Source organism: Pipistrellus hanaki, assembly GCF_964339955.1.
Source record: "Pipistrellus hanaki genome assembly, chromosome: 2".
Classification (NCBI taxonomy): domain Eukaryota; kingdom Metazoa; phylum Chordata; class Mammalia; order Chiroptera; family Vespertilionidae; genus Pipistrellus; species Pipistrellus hanaki.
Window position 1 is genome coordinate 188,993,344 of NC_140504.1, and position 23,024 is coordinate 189,016,367.

At 36.0% G+C, this 23,024-nt stretch overlaps 1 protein-coding gene across 36 annotated transcripts in view; it reads left to right on the forward strand.

Moving 5' to 3' along the window:
- Nucleotides 1–23,024, forward strand: part of EIF4G3 (eukaryotic translation initiation factor 4 gamma 3) — a 240,507-nt gene that overhangs the window by 95,477 nt on the left and 122,006 nt on the right. For 9 of the 36 annotated variants that reach the window (XM_084874789.1, XM_084874793.1, XM_084874788.1 and 6 more), the window contains 3 exons: nucleotides 4,482–4,577; nucleotides 20,498–20,677; nucleotides 21,241–21,355. In XM_084874789.1, coding sequence (XP_084730915.1) covers nucleotides 4,482–4,577; nucleotides 20,498–20,677; nucleotides 21,241–21,355 — 391 coding nt within the window. Of the gene's footprint in view, nucleotides 1–4,481; nucleotides 4,578–6,001; nucleotides 6,116–9,558; nucleotides 9,592–19,611; nucleotides 19,633–20,497; nucleotides 20,678–21,240; nucleotides 21,356–23,024 lie in introns of all 36 variants that reach the window. The other 27 variants (XM_084874781.1, XM_084874803.1, XM_084874816.1 and 24 more) reach the window with 6 other exon arrangements.

Sequence of the window (23,024 nt, forward strand, 5' to 3'; positions counted from 1 at the left end):
GAAAATGGGACATTGAAGTCTCTGAAGATTATTATAGAACTATTTTGCTCTTTAATTCTGTCAATGATGTATTATAGTGTCCTTCTTTGTCTCTTCTAATAATTTTTGACTTAAAGTATATTTTGTCTGATATCAGTACAGCCACCTCTGCGTTCTTTTTGGTTACTATTTGTATGGAATATTTCTCTTCTTTTTACTTTCACCTGTGTGTGTCCTCCTAGGTCTAGAGTGAATATTTTAAAAAATCCTTAAAAGTCTTCTCTCTTACTGCCTTCCTTTGTATTTAGTTGAGTTTTTGTAGTGACATGTTTTGATTCCTTTCTCATTTCCTTTTGTAAATATTCTAGAGATTTTTTTTGTTTGATTACTATGGGGATTATGTGTAACACTCCTTTTTAAACTGTTAACAAGTTCACTTCAATTGCTTACAAATATTCTACTTCTTTTTATCTTTGCCTCCACCCACTTAGTTATTGGTGTCACATTTCATCTTTATATACTGTGTATCCACCAACATAGATTTATAGTTATTTTTATGTTTTGTCTATTAAATTGTATAAAATAATAAAAGTGAGTTATAACTCCACATTAAAATAATATAGGTTTTTATATTTGCTTATGTATTTACCTTTACTGGATAATTTTATATTTTTATATGGCTTCTAGTTACTGTCTGGTGCCCTTTTATTTCCACTTTAAGGGCATTATTGAAGGGCAAGTCTTGTAAGGAACTCCCTGAGATTTTATTTATCTGAAAATTTCTCCCTTGTTTTTGAAGAATATTTTGTGAAGTATCAAATTCTCATCTGACAGTTGTTTTTTCTTTGAAAAGTTTTGTAATGTTTCTCACTTGGAATTTATTGAGCTTCTTATATTTGGATGTCCTTGGATAATTTTAGTTATTATTTTTTCAAATAAGCTTTCTGTCTCATTTTCTCTCTCTTTTTCCATAATGCACAATTCCTTATGGCTCTCTTCACTTCTCTCTCGCCCCCCCCCCCACACCCCCCATTTTTTTTTTTTTTTTTTTTTTGCTTCTCAGACTTGATAATTAAGGCGTTCTCTCTCCAAGGTCACTGATTCTTTCTTTTGCCCATTAAAATCTGCTGTTAAACACCTCTAGTGAAAATTTAAAATTTAGTGGTTGTGTTTTTCTTTTCTTTTTCTTTTTAGTTTACAATTTCTGTATCTTGAAGTTGATTTCTAGAGATTTATTTTGTTCCTTTAAATGGGCCTACAACTGGTCTCTTTGTATGCCTTGTAATCTTCTGTTGATAATTTAACATTTGAAAAAATAGCCACACCTTTCAGTATTTGGGGACTTGGCCAATTGTCCCTTAGGACTGGCTGCAACCAAGATGGATGCTCAGCTGTGCAGGGGCCTACCCCTTGGAGCAGTTCTGACTTCAGCGGGGCTCTGGTGTCCCCTGAGTTTGCCCTTTGAGTGTATCATTTGTGGAGGTGGTTGGGCGGTACTTCATTGTGGTCTGAAGCTGTAAACTGGGTGCACTGGCTCTAGTGCAGTGGTTCTCCACCTTTCTAATGCCGCAACCCTTTAATACAGTTCCTCATGTTGTGGTGACCCCCAACCATAACACTATTTTCGTTGCTACTTCATAACTGTAATTTTGCTACTGTTATGAATCGTAATGTAAATGTCTGTGTTTTCCAATGGTCTTAGGCGACCCTGCTAGTGGTTCCAACCCACAGGTTGAGAACTGCTGCTATAGAGCCATGGTGTCTTCTTTGTGTTCAAAAAATATTATTGATTTAATTTTCATTGTGATTTATGAGATGACATTTCATTTGTTTCAAAAATATTTAGAGCTTTGCAAAATACGGACCTCCTATATTTTCTTGTTTGCTTTGCCTATTTATAATATTTGAAGGGAAAGCTGAAAGACATTTTATCTTCACTATATTTTTATTATAAAATAATCAGTTTTTAGGTCCATGAAAAGGGAAAAAAATACACAATTCAAAAGTGTACAAAATAAAACCTTTAAGTTGTGATCTATACTCTCCCCTTCCAATTTCCATTTCTCTGAAGTAGCCAGCATTAAATTTGCCATGTACCTTCCTAAGACATTTTATCTTTATGAGTATACTGTATGCATATACCAAAACATTTTACAACTAGGTTGATTTTATAATTAATAGTTCTGTGATTTGCTATGTCATTCAATGTTACAGATATCTTTCCATGATAGTGTCTGTAGACCTCATTATTTTAAAAATTGTACCATCTTCTCACATTGATTAAATATAGCATACTTTTACCTCTCCCTTAAAATGGAAATTCAGTTTCCTGTTTTGTTCCTCCCTCCCCATTCCATTATAAGTATATCTGTAGGGTAAATTCCTTGAAATGGAATTGTGGAGTCAAAGGGATAAGCTTATTTAAAATTTGGTAAGTATTACCTAATATCTTTTTGAAAGATTGTGGCAGTTTATTTCAGTTAGATTTGTGTGTGTATGCTACACATGCCTAGTATTGAACTTAGTCTTTATGGTAGTATTTACTTACGGTGAAGGAAGATTCTTAAAACAGGAGAAATAACCTTCACCTCTGAGTTGTATGTGAAATACTTAGAATAGTGCTGAAATACAGTAAGAGCTATATAAATGTTTCTGTTGTAATTATTTTTGTTGGCTTAAGTTCATTGTATTGTATTATGAAAATTGAAAACCCTTGTAAATTTTTTTCACATGTCCATGATTTGAAAACTGTCACATCTGTTTTACATGACAAGGTACTACATTGTTCTTGTCATGAAATTCATCCTTGGATTTTTATCTTTAATTGTTCAAATCACTGTTTTTTATTTAGTTATTCTGAACGTAAAGGTTATGTATGTAACACAAGGTCTGTTTTGACTGGCTCATCTTCACTGGCATTTTGTTAACAGTCTGTCAGTAAACATCATTTGCTCATTGTTTTTGTTATTGTGTTTTTATCTATCCAGTTAATAAAAAGTGATCATGAGTTGAGAGTGTTCATTGAAACATAAAAGTAATAATGAAAATGAGGTATATGACTCTTTTAAAGGTAGACAGTGAATTGGATTGCATGTAAATATAAAATATTCATACATATGTCCTTGGAGAAGTAAATGTGGTAACTTAGAAAGTATCCAAAAAGGGGAAGTACAAACAAAATGTTTAATGAGTACTGAAATGATATTACCTTGATCTATCCATAGTTCTCTATGTATTTGATGAGATGAAACACATTTATAGGCTGTTCCCATTCAAGTTTTTGCAATATTTTTCAACAAAACTATATTAAGCAAGTTATTCCAGAATAACTTAATTCGCTAAATTTGGTTAATCATGTCATTAGATTCAGAGTAGAGATGAAAAGCATAGAAGCTTCTTTCACAGGTGCACTGCTTGCACCAGCAATACAAATCATCATTCCTAAGAACTTTCTAAAACTAGCCACAATGGAAAAATGCTCTGAGAGGAAGCTGAGTGAACTATTGGCAAAATTCTTTATCAGTGCCCCTTTTAAAACTTACATTGCTAATGAAACAGTCACATCTATATATATAAAAGTCAAGCGACCAGAATGACTTATCACTGTGACTCTCACTGTGGCCAGCCAACTGGCCTGATCAGGGGCGGAGCTGGCCAGCCAACCTCCCACGGCCCCCTCCCCCCAACTGGCCCTGCTCTCAATTGGTCCCCCTCCTCCCACTGGCCTGGCTCCCATTAGGCCCTGATCTGAGGCAGGGCTGGTGGCCAATTTCCTGCGTTCCCTTCCCCCAGCTGATCCAGCCCCGATTGGCCCTGATTGTACGTATTCTTGCACTGGGCCCTTGCACTGATTCCTTATAAAAAAAGGAATCACTTCTATGTATGGCTGTCATCAGATAATACGCCTTGCATTTTGATGAAACTGCATTTAACATGGATTCATAATGAAAAACTTAGGTTCTTATTTTCAGAAAACTTGTAGTTAATATGTATTCTATTACCACTTATTTCAGGCTTTTTTCTAAAGTTCTTAATGATTGTAGTTTATATGGGGTTCTATAAAAGAGTTATGATGTAACCAGTGGGAGAGAATAGCAGTACTATAGAGGTTAAAACTGAGTGAACTGCTCATTTGGCTCTGGGATGTCTTCCTCAGTGGCTGCTTTTGCTAATAGGCACTTTGGAAAGCTCCCCACAGAAGGAACAAGTTTCCTCAGCCATGTTTAATTCTATTTGTGGATGGGCTGTCCATTTCAGAAAGAGATAAATTGAGAGTGAGTGCTATCTATACTCATGGTATCAAATAATCGCACCTACATATCAGGAGGTTTAAGGTACTCCCTAAAAGCTGCATTGGTTCTGGATTTCTGGATGTTATGATAAAGATAAGTTTAAAAAGTAAATTTGTAAACCACATTAATAAATAGTTTTATAAATATTTTTAACACTGAATTTGCCGTATTTATTCAAAATATGATATTATTCTTGCCATTCTTTGACAGACCCCTTATCCCTCTGGACAGAATGCAGGCCCAACCACGTTGGTATACCCTCAAGCCCCTCAGACAATGAATTCGCAACCTCAAACCCGTTCTCCGGTAAGTAAGCAGAAGCTTGTTGTAGAAAAGAATTCTCCACCTAAGTTTGTGCTTGCAGTAGCTTGGGTTCCTTTGGCTAATATTTTTACTTTGGGAAATTTGTCCCAAAGAAAATTTATTATCGTTGTTGTTATTTTTATTATATTGGTTAGCATTACATTTTTCAAACTCTTTGCTATGTGAATGATTTCAATTTATTAAGAAAAAGAAAGAATGGAACTTTTTATCTTTTACTTTTCAGTGGCATGATTTTTAAAAAAATTCCAGTTGCATTCAAGTTTATTTCTGTTTTTAATTTGTTAGCTGTACTACTATTCAAAATTCAGGAGAAGAGGAAGGCATCATATTTTAAAGTAAAATAAATTTCATTAATTAGGCTCAAATTCCAGTTGTTTTGGAAGAGCTTCTGAATTGGTGTTACTAGATCAGTTCAAACCATTTGACAGTGTGGACATATGCATGACATCACCAACGGTGTATTCATTTTTTAAAAACGGTAAATAAATTGTACAAATGTAAATGCTGTCATCCTCCTTGCTCATCCTCTACATGGATTGCAATAAGTTTTGCAAAGATTGCGGATTTACTCAGGGTTCATCCTTTGCTTCACAAGAGAATACAGTAGTTTCCGCTGTCCATTCCTTAGAACGTCGTTTCATGCCCTGCATGATCAGCTTTTGCTAGAAGGTGCTTTTGTAACATCTCACTCTGTATCTCACATCCCTCCTTGTACCTCTGCTCTGTGTTTTTCTCCAGATACAGGGACCCTCTTTTGTTCCCCACCCTTGCTTTTTTGCTTGTAGTACAGGAATATTTCATTGCATTAGCTTCTGTTCATTTAGTTTATGCATGCATTTAATGCTGACATGTATGAAAGAATTGCTGAAATGTATGAAAGAATTGCTCAGAGAACTAGGGGAGCATAGTGTGACCAAAATGTAATCTCTTTCTTACTCTCTTCCTATTTTCCTCTTCCCTATTGCCCTCTTCCCCAATACCCATTCTTAGATCCTGGTTCTCCCCAGGGGGTGGAGGAACCATTCTAAAGAGGTGGGACTTTGGTCCTAGTTGCCTGTTTGCTTGTCTCTTTTTATTTATTTAATTTTACTTACTTATTTTATTTACTTGCTGAAATAGTCAATAAGATGTCTGATGCAAGTTTTGTTCTGAAAGTGCCTTGGGGGATGTGGACACTTGACTGCTTGGAGTGGGCCTGAGATCTCACCAAATTAATTTAGGTAGACCTGGGTTCTGATCATGAAACATGGAACGTTATGGTAAGCTCTTATTGCAAAGAATTCCATGGCCCTCTTTACTTCTAGCCCCCTCTTGTGATATTGGGGGAAAAGATTTAAATTTACATGGTTAGAACTGGCGCAAAACCTGACTGAAGAGCTGCATCTCTAAACCAGTTTTTTTGACAGCCCAGCAGGACAGTGCCAGTGCATTGCTCAGACAACTGGAAGAGGAGGAAGGTTTTGGAACAGACTCCCGTTTACAGGTCCTTGGCTGGAAGAGGCTGGATAAAATACTGCATTGTAAGCAATATAACAAACTGTACTTCTTGCAGGCAGCGGTGCCTCTGGCACTCGTTATTTTTGACCACATCCATTGATTGGCTGATTAACGGAAATACATTGATTCTTCCTCTCGAAAGTCTCACTCCGCGTGGCAGTTCCTGCCAGGCACAGTGGGGAAAGAATAACAAATTGGGTGGGTCTTCTCTATTGGGAATTAGACAGGAATAATTTGGAGTATAGATTTTTCTTTATTTTAAACTTGAAGAGGGATATCCCTTTTATATAAATTTTATTTTAAAAGACAAAATTTAAGGCTTCTTTTTTCCCTCTTTCCATTTTATAATCAAATATCAATGGGGAAATTGTCTGTAGTTGTCAGCCATTTTTCTGTGGTCATAAACTCTTCAAATACTGTCCTCTATGCAGTTTTTGCCATCCGCTCTGCTAGTGACCATTACCACCTACATTACTAAAAACCACACCCATAACATCCCATTACATATACCCCAAAACAAGTGCAAGACTAGCAGACCCCAGACTACTCTTGCTTGTTGTTTTGGGTCCAGCTTTCTTTATTTCATTTGTGTTGGTTGCTGGGAGGGTGAAGTCTGGGATATGAAATTTGGCAGGATTGCATTTTCTTTTTACATCCCAAGTTGCCATAGTCTAGTCTCATCCATCCCACAGCTGTCCCAACTGGTGAGGAGAGGTAAGCTGTTGCACCAAAGAAGGGACCCTTCCTGTGGCTTTGCAGAGCAGCTAAAGCTTACTCCATTCTATTTCTGCATTAATGGGCCATTGGCAATTGCAGGGTTTAGGCTTCTCTGTTCTTCCCTGGACAGCTGCCTTTGCAATCCAACTGGCTTCAAGGCCCGCCCCTCCTCCCTCCTTCAGGTTACCTTTGTGCCTGTATTTCTATTTGATACTTCTTAGTATCTTAGTTAAATTCATATTGTTGAATATCTTGTTTAAAACTAAAACAATATGGATAAGCTACTTATCTGTTCCATTTTCTGGTTGTACTGGAACTCTTTAAATAGTAGTTGACTTTTAAATAGCCTCCAAAATAGTGAAGCTATGGAATGCTTAATCGGGAGAAGTGGACAGTTTGGCTTTTGCAGTAACCTGTTACTTTGGTTATTTTGACATTTTGTGCCAAAGTTACATCGGTGTTATGTTTTCTATGCCCAGTTACCAACTGTGCACAGAAGAGTGAGTGAGTGGGTGGGTGGTGGGTGGCATTAACATTGGATTCCGGTTCACAGAAGGCTGCTTTTCTTAATATATACAGTCCTCGCCATCTTAAAGACCCCTCTGAAAAAAAAGAAACCAAAGTTTCTCTTTAATATAAGCCAGCAGCGACTACAGTTTGTTCTGTTGCTTACAGTAACCCATAGGATTAAGACTATTGTCATTTCAAATGAAAAACTCAATAGCCAATGGTGACTAGTGCAAAATAGACTAGGGTACTTTCCCACTAACTTAAGTTGTGGTTAAAAAAATATATATATGTATAATTCAATAAGGTACTCCTCTTGTTCATAGAAAGTTCTCTTTTGACTAGAACTTTTGAATTATATAAAGTTTCAACCTTTATTTTAGAGTCTTAGAAATGGGACCTTTCTGTGGAACAGTGATAAGACAGGTACTGCTGAACTCAGGTCAATCGTTTAACATGGTCCTTCCCTCCTGTTTTCTTCCAAAGTGTCATTAAGAAACATCTCACTTCCATCCCCTACTTTCATACCACATGGGTGGTATTGCCTATTCTTGAAACTTTATGTTCATAGTTGAGGTATGATCTGTTTTCTTTTCATCATCGGAAAACAAATTATAGACCTCAGTTTCTTTGAAGAGAAAATGCTCTGCAAGAACTATAACTGCCATTATCATCATTCAAAAAAACGATGGTTTGTAAATATAATGGATTACCTAACACACTCTAATCATATGTCATAGAGAACCCATCGAGCTATGCTGAATAACTTTAGAATGTGTTACGACACTTGTCATTATCTGAACAATAGGTGACATTTTAATTTCTATGGTGAATTCTTGATAGAGCTATCTTCAGTTGTCTCCTACATTGTGGCATGTACTTCTCTAGAATTTTTTGAATATTTTTATACGAAATAATGACAGTTGGGAAAATAATTCCAAATCTCTTGCAAATACTTTTCCAGATAACTAAATTCTGGGTATGAATCTTCAGTCTAATTCACCTATAATGATGAGCTGACAGAGGAAGGTTATATAGGAAATAAAACAACTGAAGAAATATATTTCACTCCTTAAATGTAGTAAATAAAAATCCTGTATGGTTTGCATTCAGAACTGCTTTCTAGGTATTTTCTTTTCACTATTAAAGAGGGTGGTTAACATCTCAATAGTTAATGTATTATTAGTCAGTACATGACAATATGTACCCGAATATTTTTCTGTTCTTTTTAGTAAAATCACTTTAGAAATCCAGTTTTGTTCTGATGAAGAATTATTTTATCATAGAGATTTAGTATTTAAATTTTTATGGGTGACTAAGCTTTTTCTTCCATTCTAAGCTAGAAGGAGTAGGAGTTGAAGCACGTATTATCTGCTTTTAAGTACTCTGAGTTGGCTGAGAAGTTCTGTTCTCTTTTGCATTTATTCTCAGTATCAGATAGCAATGGGTACATATGTACAGTGTTGTGCTGTTGTATATAAATAGTGAGAGATTTGACTTTTTACTCCTTTTCCTTCTTGAGCTTATAATATAATCATGTTGGAAAGTGATGTTCTTCACTAGCTGTGTGCTTTAATATGCCTGGTATTATAAACTTTACTAGTTAACTGCACTTAAACATATAATTACTTACATATTTAAATATATATTTATAAGCTATAAATATATATTTAATATGTATAAATAAAATGTTATTCTTTAACTCCCATGAAATAAAGAAAGATAGTAAAGTTTCCATTTCATGTGTGAGATATCCCATTTAACTTGAGTAAATTTGACATCAGTCCTATTACATTTTTTATTTCTTGTTGGACAGTATAATTATCCCCTGGCTATTTCTTATAACGTAAAAGCATTTCTCATTCCCTCCAACTATGTCAGTTGCATAAGCACACTTGACTTTTCATACAGTTGTCTTAATATAACCACTTAGTGTTTCAATTATTTTTAATTTTAGATTAAAAAAAAATATTCCAATCAGAGAAGCAGCCCTACCTGTGCCTAACAGCTTAGCTGTTTCTCTCCCAGCTGATAAATGGCAAACTATTTCTAGTAGTGGTGTGAACCTGTTGAATCTTAGTACCTGTCTGTCACTGTCCTGCAGCAAAGCTTTGACTGTTTGTGTTCTTTTTTTTCTTGTGGGTTGTTTTTCTTTTGGCATATTGTGTGACATTTTGGTTTTTGTTGTGTTTCTGACTCTTTGTGCCTTTCCTTTTGTGTTTGTTTTCCCTCCTTTTCTCAGTTTGCAGCGGGGCCTCGACCTGCCCATCATCAGGTACTGTACCCTTGCCCCTTGACTCTCATCCTTAACAAATAGGTGGGGCTTTAGTAGCTGCTGACTCTCAGAATGCTGCCATTCCACGGGACCACCCAAACTACTCTCTTCAAGAGTAGCTTCAGTCCAACTCAGTTCCTTTTGTCCTCATTTCACAATATTTTGTAAACAAACCTATTTGCTTCTGTTTATGACAAAAAATAATTGCTCTGAATTTAGAGAACTTTAAAAATGTTTAGATATAATAAACCTTTATAAATTTTGTGGATTAAGTTTAAATTTAAGTAAATGGAACAGGCACCATTCTAAGGGTTTTCTGTTAACATTCTGATGTAACTTGTACTGATGTTTATAAAATAGCATTAATATTTCTAAAAGCCCTTAACCTCAGTTACTAACCTTGGCCTAATAACAAATTAATATTAATATATCTTTATTCTTAGGATATATTGAAAATAGGTACTTTATTTAATTCTAATATTTTTAGCCTATTGGTTCTTTTAAATAAAGTATTTGTATAAATTAAAATTTTAAAATGTAACGCTAATTTATTAGCAGTTAATATACTTCAGGGTATGGTTTGAGAGAAAGAACAAGACTTGCATGGTATTCTCCCCACCCCTCCCCCAAATTGCTTTTTATGGAGTGTTCTGAAACATTTTCTTCTGCTATAGTAGAAGGAGCCTAGGCTTTGGAATCTGATAGATCTGGGTTCTAACCTTCAGTTTCCTCATAAGTAAAATGAGGATAAATACCTTCTACATTAGAGATAAAATACTTAAGTCATCTGACACAAAGTAAACAGTCAATATCTGGTAGCTATTTTTAATGTTGTTATGTAACATAGTATAGTTTAATAAAATAAGAGCAATTTACCAGTATTTAGCTGTGGTATCATACCTTAGAATTCATTTTACTTGAGTAAAGGGATATTATTGAGGTTTTTTATTGTCTAACAGAGATCTAATATAAGTCACTATTTCTCAAAATACAGTCTTTCCAATTTAGAGAATTTAAAGCCAAGCACATTCTAAGGTGTTAAAGGTACTTAGCAGGAGAATTCAGAGATGGTTGTATGAAAAAAAGATAATTTCTTAAGAAAATTGATTACAATTTTTTAAAATTTAGTCAAGGGTTATAGAGGCAAGGCTTAAAATTTAGTCTAAAGGGTCAAGCCAGATACTCTTGACAGAGAAACCTGAGGCAGATCTGTTCAAGAAGCAGAGTAAAAAGAAACTACTGATTAAAAAGAAGATTTTTGAGCTCCTTAATACAATGTTAGGTATTTGTATCATCTGTGTTCAATAGCAGTGGTCCTCAAATAGGGATGTTGTATTTAAGCCTTTATGAGTAGACAGCTTTGGGAAAATCTGTTTTTTAAACTTTCTTCTAAGTGTAAAGGCTTGTGAAACAATTTGTCTTCCCTTATTTCCAACAACTGGAGAAAACTTGAAGGAATCTTTGAGAGAAAAGGATGAGTTATTTTATAACTCAAAAAATATTGGCAGATTGGTCTTTCATTTAGCTGTAGGATGATGCTTGTGAAATTATAGCAAGTTTCAACTAATAAATAACACTGTGCGTGTGCATATACTTATTATTTAGCAAGAAAAATAATTACTTTCCAGCTTTAGCTCTTAAACATAGGTTCTTGAGATACAGGAGATATCCAGAGCATTGGGTTTGGATATAAACCTCAAGTAGCTGGCTGCTTTTTTTTTTTTACTGTGGTATATTTCCTTTCTGAACAGTGAAAAGGAAATATATAACATTAGAGGCCCGATGCATGAAATTCATGCAAGGGGCTCAGCCCTCACAGCCCCAGCTGCCTTGGCCCTTGTAGTCCCAGCTCTGGAATGTCGTCCAAATGGGTTGTTCTGCTGTTTGGTCTAATTAGCATATTAGCTCTTTATTATATAGGATTGGCATCAGCAGTAGTTACCTTAGACTAGAGAAATAGAAGAGGGGAGGATCATGGGCTTGAAGTGCCCATGGTGAGCAGAGGTAGCTGAGCCAATGTCATGGTTTGGCATTGAGTAAATTGCATACAGAATAGCAAGCATGAGTGTAGGTAGGGGCCAGTTTGGTTTCTTTCACTATGGAATAGGTATGGGCATTTTCAGTGGGATAGCCATTTATGAGAAACTGCTCTGTAATTACATTTTACTTAGCAACCTTTGGACTCTAAATGCCAGTAGAAATTCCCCCAGGGACAATTAAAAACAAAACAAAACACACCTTCACACATTTCCAAATAACCCTCTATGGAGGTGAGATACTATTTACCATTTGAGAATCACATGCTGAAGTCTATATTTTAGAGAATCTTCTCTTCAGATCTAAAGTCAGGTAGAGACCTAAACCCTGAGATATTCCCAGAAAAGGTGCTCATAAACAGGAGGTGGGAAGTTACATAATGAAAACATACAGTGAAAAACAAACATTGAGAGGTATACGGAGAATACATTTTTAAAAGGCAAACATTATATGCTGATATATTTTTGGTTTATCATGTTTATTTTTTAAAGTTGAAGTCACAAATGGTTTTTTCACCTATGGTTGTTTGCTTTGGCCAGAAAGAATCAAGTCAAAGGTTAGAATTAGAATTAGCCATGAATAGTTAGAATTAGTAATAAAGATTTCTCATTTCTCCTTTATTGCATTTATTCATCAGTGGCTACCTTTCTGAAAACATATCCTTTCACACTGGGGTCTTTAAAAATTTTTTTAAACAAAATAATTGATGCTGAATGGCATTTCTTATGATACCTATCTAAAGTCCAATAGTAAATATGTAACTTTTTATGTATGTGTCATAATAAGTCATATCAACATTTCAAAGAAAAAAATTTAACTTATTGAGGTAAACTGTTTGGAGATAATTCCCATCGTCCTGTTTAGTAATGCAAAACCTATTTTCTTCTTTGTAAAAGAAGTTATCTGAATTGAAAGAAAACAAATAAGATTTTGGATAGAAAACATTTTTAGTTTAATAGAACCAAGAAACTGTTATAGGATGTGTTTCTTGTACTTTTATTTAGAATATTTTTATTTGTGGGCCAATTGGGCTCCTTTTGAGTTCCTCAAGTCAGGAATACTGTGCTCTATTTAGGGTTATTTCAGCCACATCAAAACTAATGATATTATTAGTTTTTGGCTTTTGCAAGGATTCTTTAGATTAATATAACTGTGTTCTATTTTACTTAAAAAAAAATTTTGTGTGTGCAATTTATAACTTGAAGAAAATAATAGTTTTCTTCAAAGGTAAAAGAAAGCCTAAGTGATTTTATATACAAAACACCCTTGACTTTAGAACTATGTCAACTCTTTTTACTTGGATGTTTGAAAATCCTAAGGTAATTGGAAACTGAAAGAACAGAATGTACACTCAGAATTAAAAACAAGTCACTTGGTATAATGTAGATTCTGGTTTGTGTTATTGTTTTCATGCCTTTGGTCATTGAAATTCGTGTAGTGGTTGTTTAAAATTACTTATGCTCCTGTCTTTATTTGACTTTAGGGCTTCCCAAGAGAAATCAAGTGTTGGTTATATACCCTGTGTCTGGTAGTCTTTGCACTGTGAGCAAAACCAGGGAATTGGTATTTAAAAGTGTTCCTAGAGCAAAAACATTTTGCAGTGTGCTGATACAAGATTTTAGTATCTATACTCTTTATAAATGCTGAGTAATGTGCCATATTCAGAGCAGTTGGATTTTGTGTAAACAAATAAGCAGCTTCATAAAATTTAGTCATATTTGGCCTCAAGGAATATGTTACCTGGTGGCAAGCATTGAAACTATGCATGTTTTTCTGTTGTAGTTTGGTTCCTTTTTGCAACAAGATTTGTTTTAAAAGAAAGAAAAAGCTGGTTTATGGTGTGTGTGTGTGTGTGTGTGTGTGTGTGTGTGTGTGTGTCCTTTACATTGTAGCCCCTAAAGATTTCTGTATTCAAAGTTGTGCTGTTATAGTTGAAATCCTAGTTCTTTGTAGAGAAATATTTCTATTGCTCTAGACCAGTGGTCAGCAAACTGTGGCTCTGTTGACTAATGAATGAGTTTGCCGACCACTAAGCTAGGGGCTTAAATCATAAGGAACAACAAAAGCCTGTAATTACTGGAATCAAGAGTTTAGGTCAGTGGTTGGCAAACTCATTTGTCAACAGAGTGACTGACCATTAGTTTTCTTTCATTTGGAAAGTAAATAAAGATTAAGACTTGCCTCTGGGGCCAACCTGGCACATAGAGTTTAGTGGATATTATTAGGAAATCAGATTAAGCATCTATATAGTTTTATGACCAGAACTTTTAGATTTTTCAGAGCTTGATATAAGCCAGTGAAGGGCAGTTTTATCTGGTGTCTTAGACACAAGGAGTGTAGGATTGCAGCAGAGACAGTAAAGAAAATACAGGGAGCTGACATATCTGGGATTAAGTCTTAGCTTTACTACAAACTAACCTTGAGCCTCAGCTTTCTTATCTGCGGAATGGATAAAATAGGCTCATAAATGATAATATTGAGGTGTTATGATAGCAGCATCTATTTCCTGTGGGTGTTGTATTAAGTACCTGCCTGTCATGGTGCTTGGACATAATAAGCCCTTGGTGAGTGTCAGTTTCCCTTAAGCGGTGAGGTAGTCTGCCTTTTCCCCTCTTCCGAAGCTATTTTTACCTACAAAATGAAGTGTTCTACAAGATGTTCATTTCCTAGACTCTACATTATCATCTGACAGAACACCTTCTTGCTGACAGAATCCTTAGGGGTTTCTTTCCTCCATTTGAGGTAATCCTCTAGGGCAGCACTGTCTGACAACTTTCTGTGATGATAAAAATGTTCTGTATTTGCGCTGTTCACTATGGTAGCTACTAGCCACATTAAGTAACCAAATATGGCTAGTATCTACTATGTTGTGCAACTTAGCTTATAGGACTTTATATCTCCTAATTCTCAGTGAACCCTAAATTATGTGATATTGACCACATGCAGGACAATACAGAAAGAATTTACTTCAATAGTCTTCATTGTAAGTTATAACTCAGCTGAGTATGTGATTGGCACTTAGCGATATCCTATTATGTGGACACTTTACTGCTTATTCCTTTGTAACTTTTCAGAAAATCATAGCACTATTATTTTTCTCAATAATACTTTAGACTTTTTAACACTTTTAACCTAAACTACTCTTAATTGTAATCTTACTGTTATCCCTCAAATAGGCTGCAAAAATCTAGAGATTTCAGAAGCAAATTTTTAATTTTTCTAATGCTTTGCAAATTAATATGTACTCAGTTTTCACTACATGGAAGAATTATTGTGATTGAATAGGATTTTTCTAGTTGATGAAAATCAATAGATGGTTTTTAAAGAATTTATTATTATTATTATTATTATTATTATTATTAGTTTTTAAGAGATATTTTTTCTTTTGATGGTTTTAGTGACTCAAGTCATGAGAAATGATATAATTACCAGCATCTTCCAAAAGTATTTATTATCATGTTATTGACCAGACAACTTTGGTTAATGGTATAATTCCTATATCATTAGAACAGTTTTTCAAGAGTAATGCTTTTTTAGCTTCTAGAGTGTTTCTATGAAAGTCAGTAATCATGAGTACCTTAAGTTCACCCTCTGTTTTGGATCTGCCCAAAGTACCACCTCAAATGAGGGCTGTTACCTTCTGCCATTCTTCCAGCAAATTAGTGGATTATCCTATCTAATAAAGAGGTAATATGCAAATTGACCATTCCAACACACAAGATGGCCACCCCCATATGGACACAAGATGGCCACCCCCATGTGGACACAAAATGGCCTGCAGGGGAGGGCAATTAGGGGTGAACGGGCTGGCAGGGGAGAGCAGTTGGGGCAGCCAGGCCTGCAGGGAAGGATAGTTGGGGGGAGACCCAGGCCTGCAAGGGAGGGCAGTTGTGGGAGGGATTAGGCCTGCAGGGGAGGACAGTTGGGGGTGACCCAAGCCTACAGGGGATGGCAGTTGGAAAGTAACAGGTCTGCAGGGGAAGGCAGTTAAGGATGACCAGGATGGCAAGGGAGGACAGTTAGGAGTGACCGGGCCGGCAGGGAAAGGCAGTTGGGGGCAATTGGGCCTGCAGGGGAGGACAGTTAGGGGCGACCAGGCTGGCAGGTGAGGGCAGTTGGGGATGACCAGGCCTGCAGTGAGGGCAGTTAAAGGCATCAGGCAGAGGCAGGCGAGTGGTTGGGAGCCAGCAGTCCTGGATCAGGCCTAAACGGTCAGTTGGACATCCCTTGAGGGGTCCCAGATTGGAGAGGGTACAGGCTGGGCTGAGGGATTACCTCCCCTTCCCCCATGCATGAATATCGTGCACCGGGCCTCTAGTTGAAAGATAAATTAAAACAAATTAAAATAAAATTTGGAGATAATACTTATGTTTTACATGGTTCTTCTCTACCTAGCCCTTTTCAACATTTTTATCACAGTGCTTTGATTAATAATATGCCTATCACATTTGCTTATGGTCATGTAATTTTGACATTGTGTGCTATATTCTGAATTTAAAAAAAATGATGGGTTGACATTATAAATTTCATATTGTACTTACGTACTAGCTACTAGGTACCATTCTAAATTTACACTACATATATAATTTTAGCCTCACTACAATCTTCTAACCAGATACATTTTCAAAGAAACAAAATTTACAAGACTCCTTATGAGCTTCAAAACACAACTCTAAGAGCATACACAGAAGTGAAAAACATAACATTGCCAGGTTATGTATGAAAATTTATGGGTTTTAAGTTATTGTAATTCAGTACCAAGAGTTAGTAAAATGTGTTTGACAAAAGAGCTTCTCTGATTCTTAGTCTTATTAGTGGAAACATAGTTGACCAGAATAAGAGAGATATATTGCTCTTTTATTCAGCAGCAGATCCTTATTAAATGAACGTTAGGTACATTCCGTGCAGACTCCACCTGAATATTTGTGTTTAGTAACACTTTGAGCAAGGAAGCAGATTGAGAGAAAAGAGTAAGCTGGCCAAGGAATTCAAAATCTTGGTTGGAAGGACAAAGGGTAGAGGGTGAGGATTGGCCTGGAACAAAAACGGACTGCGGTGTGAAAGTTGGCAGTGATGGCAGTCCTCAGCTAACTTAGAGATTTGTCACTTATGGAGAAGAAGGATTAGACATCAATATGGTTTTAGGTATAGGCACTAGAAGGTAGATGATAGAAAACTTTGGAACTGATAGAAAGAAAAGACTGTTGAAGCGTTAGATCTCCATTTAACAATGAAATGGAACTGTTGTTTTGTAACCCCAAGGGCATATCATTATATAAGAGACTCAAAGTTTAGGTATATGATTAGACTAAATGACCTGTACTATCCTTCCATCCAGAAGAGTGATTCTTTTAATGACTCTTCATCACTCAGAAAAATGGGCGAGGAAAGGGGTTCAGAAGCATTGCAAACATTTGGGAAAGCCCATTCATATTCTTTTCAGTAACCTGTGTTTTGCTGCTGTGCCCACGCTTGGAATCCTAATTTCCTGTACTGCTATTAAATCTAATTCTTTATTTAGAATTGAATGGTTAGCAGGGAGTACAAAAAAGTAGGATCCATCTCTTTTTAGTTTTTTGCACTTCCAGCCATCACAGATTTTCTAGTCCTGTAGCTATTAAGGGGGGGAGAGGGGGAGGAAGACTTATTTAAAAAGGTGTGTATGTGTGTGGGGGGCAAGCTCCAGATAGCCTGTCCTTGTAAAAATCTTCTGTGTTAAATGTATCAAGGATATAAAAGCCTATGAATAAGTTTCAATTTAAGTGTGAAAGAGAATTGGAGTCCTTTAGGTAGAAGAAATTTGTTTTCTTGAATGATAAACAAATTTTGTGAAGTAACTGGTGTAGCATTTTTCTTACCAGGAATCAATTGTGGTTGAGGGATGTTCCGCCCATTAGTGTAGTTAGATAAAAGTCTTGCCACATCCCATTAGTCTTTGAAACGATTTCTTGTGACTGAGCATAGTTGTTTGAAAATACGAGGAGTGTTTTGTTTCATAAAGGTAGAGTGTACAGTTAAAAGTGCAGACCTAGAACCTGAGTATATTTAAGTTACAGATGGGAGACCTTCAGCAAGTTATTTAATCTTTCTTTCCCTTAATATTTAATGGGGATATTAACAGTACCTACTTAAGTTAATACGTTTACCGTTTATGTAAAGTGTTTAGAATGGTACCTAATAGCTAGTAAGTGCTGTATAAATCTTAACTGTTGTTATTTAATGTGCCTATATGAATATATTTTTCTACTTAGCTTTAAAGCTGAGATCTTAGTTTATAAAAAAAATTATTATATGTCCATATAACCAAAAATCTTATGTTTTAGTGGCGCAGTAGTATGTTAACATGAGGATTGTCATTAAAATACTTGTTTCTCTTTAAAAGATACTGAATAAAAATCTTATACTATTCAGAAACCCCCTTGAATAAGATATAGCCTCAGGTTTGTAGACAGGCTGGTTAAAAATCCTAGTAGAGCATTGGAAAATAGTGGTGAGAAACGTACTCACATTAAAATTGTGGGAAGACTTTGCCTATATCATTTTCTTGCTCTGCGTAAGTAAATGGCTTCGTCTCCTCTCTCCCTTCCACCATAATCCCATGTTTTTTCAAGCAATAAGTACTTTGAAAAATTTGATTATAACATAGCCACAATGGATTAGCACCTGTACCCTTTTGATACTCTCATTGTCTTGGCTGCCCTCTAGAGTTGATGGAAAAGGATCTAATAGGATTAATATTTTTATCTACTATGTCTAACATTTATAACGCTCAGTAAGTTGAGCAGATGAATGACTCTCACCTTGAAGCCTTTAACAGTTTTTTGGCTCAAGATAAGTTAAATGAGTTATAAAAATGATTGTTTATTTCTGAAATGTTCTTGCAACACACATACATTAATGAATTATAAATTCTGTCTAATATGTAATTAAGAGAAGTGAAGCTTAGTGGGGAAAGTTTTCTAGTTCAGTGTCCTTGGTTGCATCCAACAGAAATCCTTGTCTGTTACCTAAAATCTGTCAGTGGAAATAACTAGAAGACTATTGCTCTCCTATGGCCCAGCCCAGGCTTCTGTGTTATCAACTTTGCCTCTTGCATTTTCTTTTCATCTTCCTCAACTCCACTCTGGCCTTCCTCATTCACTCCATTCTCCTGCTATACCTTACTGTCTATTTTTTAAGTGATTTAACCTTTTAGTGTTGTTGGGTGGTTTTTTTGTTGTTGTTTTGCCCTGAGGTATGAAGGCTAAATGGGGATGAGCCTCAGGCACTGGGTCCCAGTTCTTCCAATTCAGCACAAGATGTAGTTACTATTTCTGCCACCTGCCCATGGGGAGCTTAACGATTAAGAATAACACTGGGTGAGACCTGAGCAGTCCAAAGCTCAAAGCTTTTTTGCTTCTGTTTGGACCAATAGCAACTCAGATTTTGAAGCTAGAGCACATATTTAGACTGTTATTCTATTTCCCTATTTAAAGCTATAAGTGGCATCTTATATGCCCGATTAGGTGAAAAGTCTGATATATGTTGCAAACTTTAAAATGACAAATGGCACTTCGGTTGTTAGCTCTTATCTCCATTGAAGCTGGAGAGTGTATCCTAGAGAAGTTAAGAAACTAATCACATAATGTCCATCCATGAGCCAAGAGTAGGAATCAGTAGTCCCAATTGTACTTGTGCCATTAAGCAGACATCTCCTTTCAAGCTGTTATAACTGTGGCTACTATAAGAATATTTTTTGCCACTGGATTTATTTATTTTCAATTAATTTCACATTAGCTGTGATTTGATTCTTCAATTCCATGTGTTCTTAAATTCTCAAGTGGAGAATTGTCATTCTGATTTTCTAATCTTCCTTCTCTTATTAATATTAAGTAGATATTTTTGTTGAGCTGCATGCTATGTCCTATCCCTTCCTACTGATCTATAAGCTTTTCTATTGGCTTTCTTTATGTTTCCTGCTGCTTTCTTGCTTCATAATTGAAGGGAGGATTCAGACCTATCCAGGTAACAAACTACTGGTTCTGCATGGCCTCTTTATTACTCTGTCCCCTTATTACTATTATTACAATGAGATTAATTGTTTGCTGCTGAATTCACGGTGGGAATTTAATATTGGTATATTGTTTCAAGGCTTTTCACAGAGTGCAGTGAGAACTATAAATAACCACAAACACCGGTTGCCATTTGAGAGATTTGAGCTTTGCTCCTTCCAGACCATCCTTAAGCCTCTCTAGATCCCTCATTTTTTATTGCAAAGTATTTGCAAAAGTGGGTTCATTTTCGTATGGGGTTGCCACTTTTTTTGAAAAGGCTTTCCCCATCATGAGACAATCAGCATATGACAACCTACAGACAGTTTTAATTTAACTTAACCTTGATACCCTGAGACAAAAATGTTTATGTCCAGAGAGATTCTTGTTCTTCTAATCTACATTTAATTTTCAAATAAGCCAACTACTCTTTATGAAAGAATCAATACTTTTATAAAACAAAACAAATTTTAGAGAGACACCAGCTACTCCTTTTATTATATTTTATCACACATTTAAAAATTATTAATTATGTATGGAATTTTTAGTTTAAATTAGCTGAGACTTCATTTTAAAAATAAAAGACTGCCCTCCAGTTTTCAAATGTGTGATAACACAATCAAAACTTAACCCAGTGTGACTAGTATAGAATGTTTTTTGTGAACCCAGCCACAGGCAGTTTAGACTCATTTTATGTATATTGTATTTTTAATTCAAGTAGATAAGATTTTTATTAGTGGAAACAAGGAGAAAGTTTAAGATAGTAAAACTTACTTATACCCCTTTGTAAAAAAAAAAAAAAAAAAAAAAAAAAAAATCTCTCTTTTTCCCCTCCTCAGTTTTTCCAGAGGCCTCAAATACAGCCTCCTAGAGCTACCATCCCGAACAGCAGTCCTTCTATTCGTCCTGGTGCACAGACCCCCACTGCAGTATATCAGGCCAATCAGCACATCATGATGGTTAACCATCTGCCCATGCCGTACCCAGTGCCCCAGGGTCCTCAGTACTGTATACCACAGGTAAAGTATCTCTCAGGTCCTGGTGGTCCAGAGGAGAGTGGGGATTAACTGAGTTTCTCAAAAGGGACCACAGGAAAGGTGGATGATAGCATTAGTGTTTAGTGATGTGTAAACTTCTTTGTTGGTTAGAAGTCCAGCCATTTTGTTGTTTTCCATAATATTACAAAAATATATTTCTATGTCTCCTTAAAACTTTCTAAGATGATGCAGAAATTGTTTTTATCTCCCGGCTTTTCTCCCATACCTTCCCAACACCAGCACCCATAATTAAGCTATTCCTGTGATATTATTCAATGTCAGTGAAAGCTACCAACCTGAATTAATTTTATAAGAAAGGAGCTCATGTCTGCTTGTGTACCAGTATGCTGTATGGCTTTGCTTAAGGCATATCTTTCTCTTCATTATCATCACATCTTGATGGCAAGCAAGCATTTTGAATGTGTTTAATCACGTGGCTTCTCATTAAATGATCTTCTTATACACACACACACACACACACACGAAACTTTTTCATAGTAAGCTACCTTCATACTATTTATAAATGTCTAATTTCTCTCTTCTAGTACCGTCATAGTGGCCCTCCTTATGTCGGGCCCCCCCAACAATATCCAGTTCAACCGCCGGGGCCAGGTCCTTTCTACCCCGGACCAGGACCTGGAGACTTCCCCAGTGCTTACGGTGAGTATGAAAAGTTGAACAATTTCTGTTAATTTGTTGTATTTAATCCATTTTGTTGTTTGACAGTACAGTTTAGGCAATGAGATCTAATGTGTTCTGAAGTTATTTGCAGATAAAATGTTACAAACAGTTTTGACCTGAAAGCTACTTCTTAGAGAATGGCTTACACTGAAAGATTATTTTAGAAATGTATTTAGTTTTAATGACACCTTCTGCAGGAGTTGGTAATTCTGTTGCAAAGAGCTCATGCCTTGAGGTTATAATATTTTGGCAGATATGTATTTTTTTAATTTCTTTTTTTATTGTTTAAAGTATTTTCCCCCCATTGACCCTTCCCTGGCCACTCCCACCCCCAGGACAAGCCCCCAGCACCCCAGTGTCTGTGTCCATTGGTTATGCTAATATCATTCATACAAGTCCTTTGGCTGCTCTATTACATCCCTTCTACCACCCTCTCCCTACCTTCTCTCTAAGGTTTGATAGTTCATTCGGTGCTTCTTTGTCTCTGGATCCATTTTTATTCATCAGTCTATGCTGTTCATCATATTCCACAAATAAGTGAGATCATATGATATTTGATTGGTTTATTTCACTTAGCATAATGCTCTCCAGGTCCATCCATGCTGTTGCAAATGGTAAAAGTTCCTTCTTTTTTATAGCAGTGGAGTATTCCATTGTGTAGATGTACCACAGTTTCCTAATCCACTTATCTGCTGATGTGCCCTTAGGCTGTTTCCAAATCTTAGCTCTTGTAAATTGTGCTGCTATGAACATAGGGGTGCATATGTTCTTTCTGATTGGTGTTTCTGATTTCCTGGGATGTGGTCCTAAAAGTGGGATTACTAGGCTGATGGGGAGTTCCATTTTTAACTTCTTAAGGAAAGTCCGTACTGTTTTCTACAGTGGCTGCACCAGTCTACATTCCCACCAGCAGTGCACGAGGGTTGTTTTTTCTCCACATCCTTGCCAGCACTTGTTGTTTGTTGATTTGTTCTGACAGGTGTGAGATGGTACCTCATTGTCATTTTGATTTGCATCTCTCAGATGATTAGTGACTTTGAACATGTTTTCATGTGTCTCTTGGCCTTCCCTATATCTACTTTTGAAAAGTGTCTATTATTTAGGTCCTTTGCCCATATTTTGATTGGATTGTTTATCTTCCTTTTGTTAAGTTGTCGGAGTTCCCTATAAATGTTAACATTGGCAAATGCGTTCTCCCATGTTGTTTTGTTGATGGTTTCTTTTGCTATGCAGAAGCTTTTAATTTTGATGTAGTCCCATTTGCTTATTTTCTTCTTAGTTTCCTTGGCAGGTATTTTAATTTTAAAGTTGGTCACTAGTTAATATACTTTTTTTTCCAAATTAAAAGTTCTTTTCTAATACCTCATAAATTATAGGTCCTTCAGCTATACCACCTTGGGCAACTGTTCTGGTCTTGCTGTCTAGAAGCCATAGACATTCCCCTTCCTATTTTCTCTTATTGGAATCTCTTCTATTCTTACCTTTCCATTTCCAGTTCTTTTTTTTGTGTGTTCTTTTTTTTTTTTTTTTTTAATATATTTTATTGATTTTTTACAGATAGGAAGGGAGAGAGATAGAGAGCTAGAAACGTCGATGAGAGAGAAACATCGACCAGCTGCCTCTTGCACACCCCCTACCGGGGATGTGC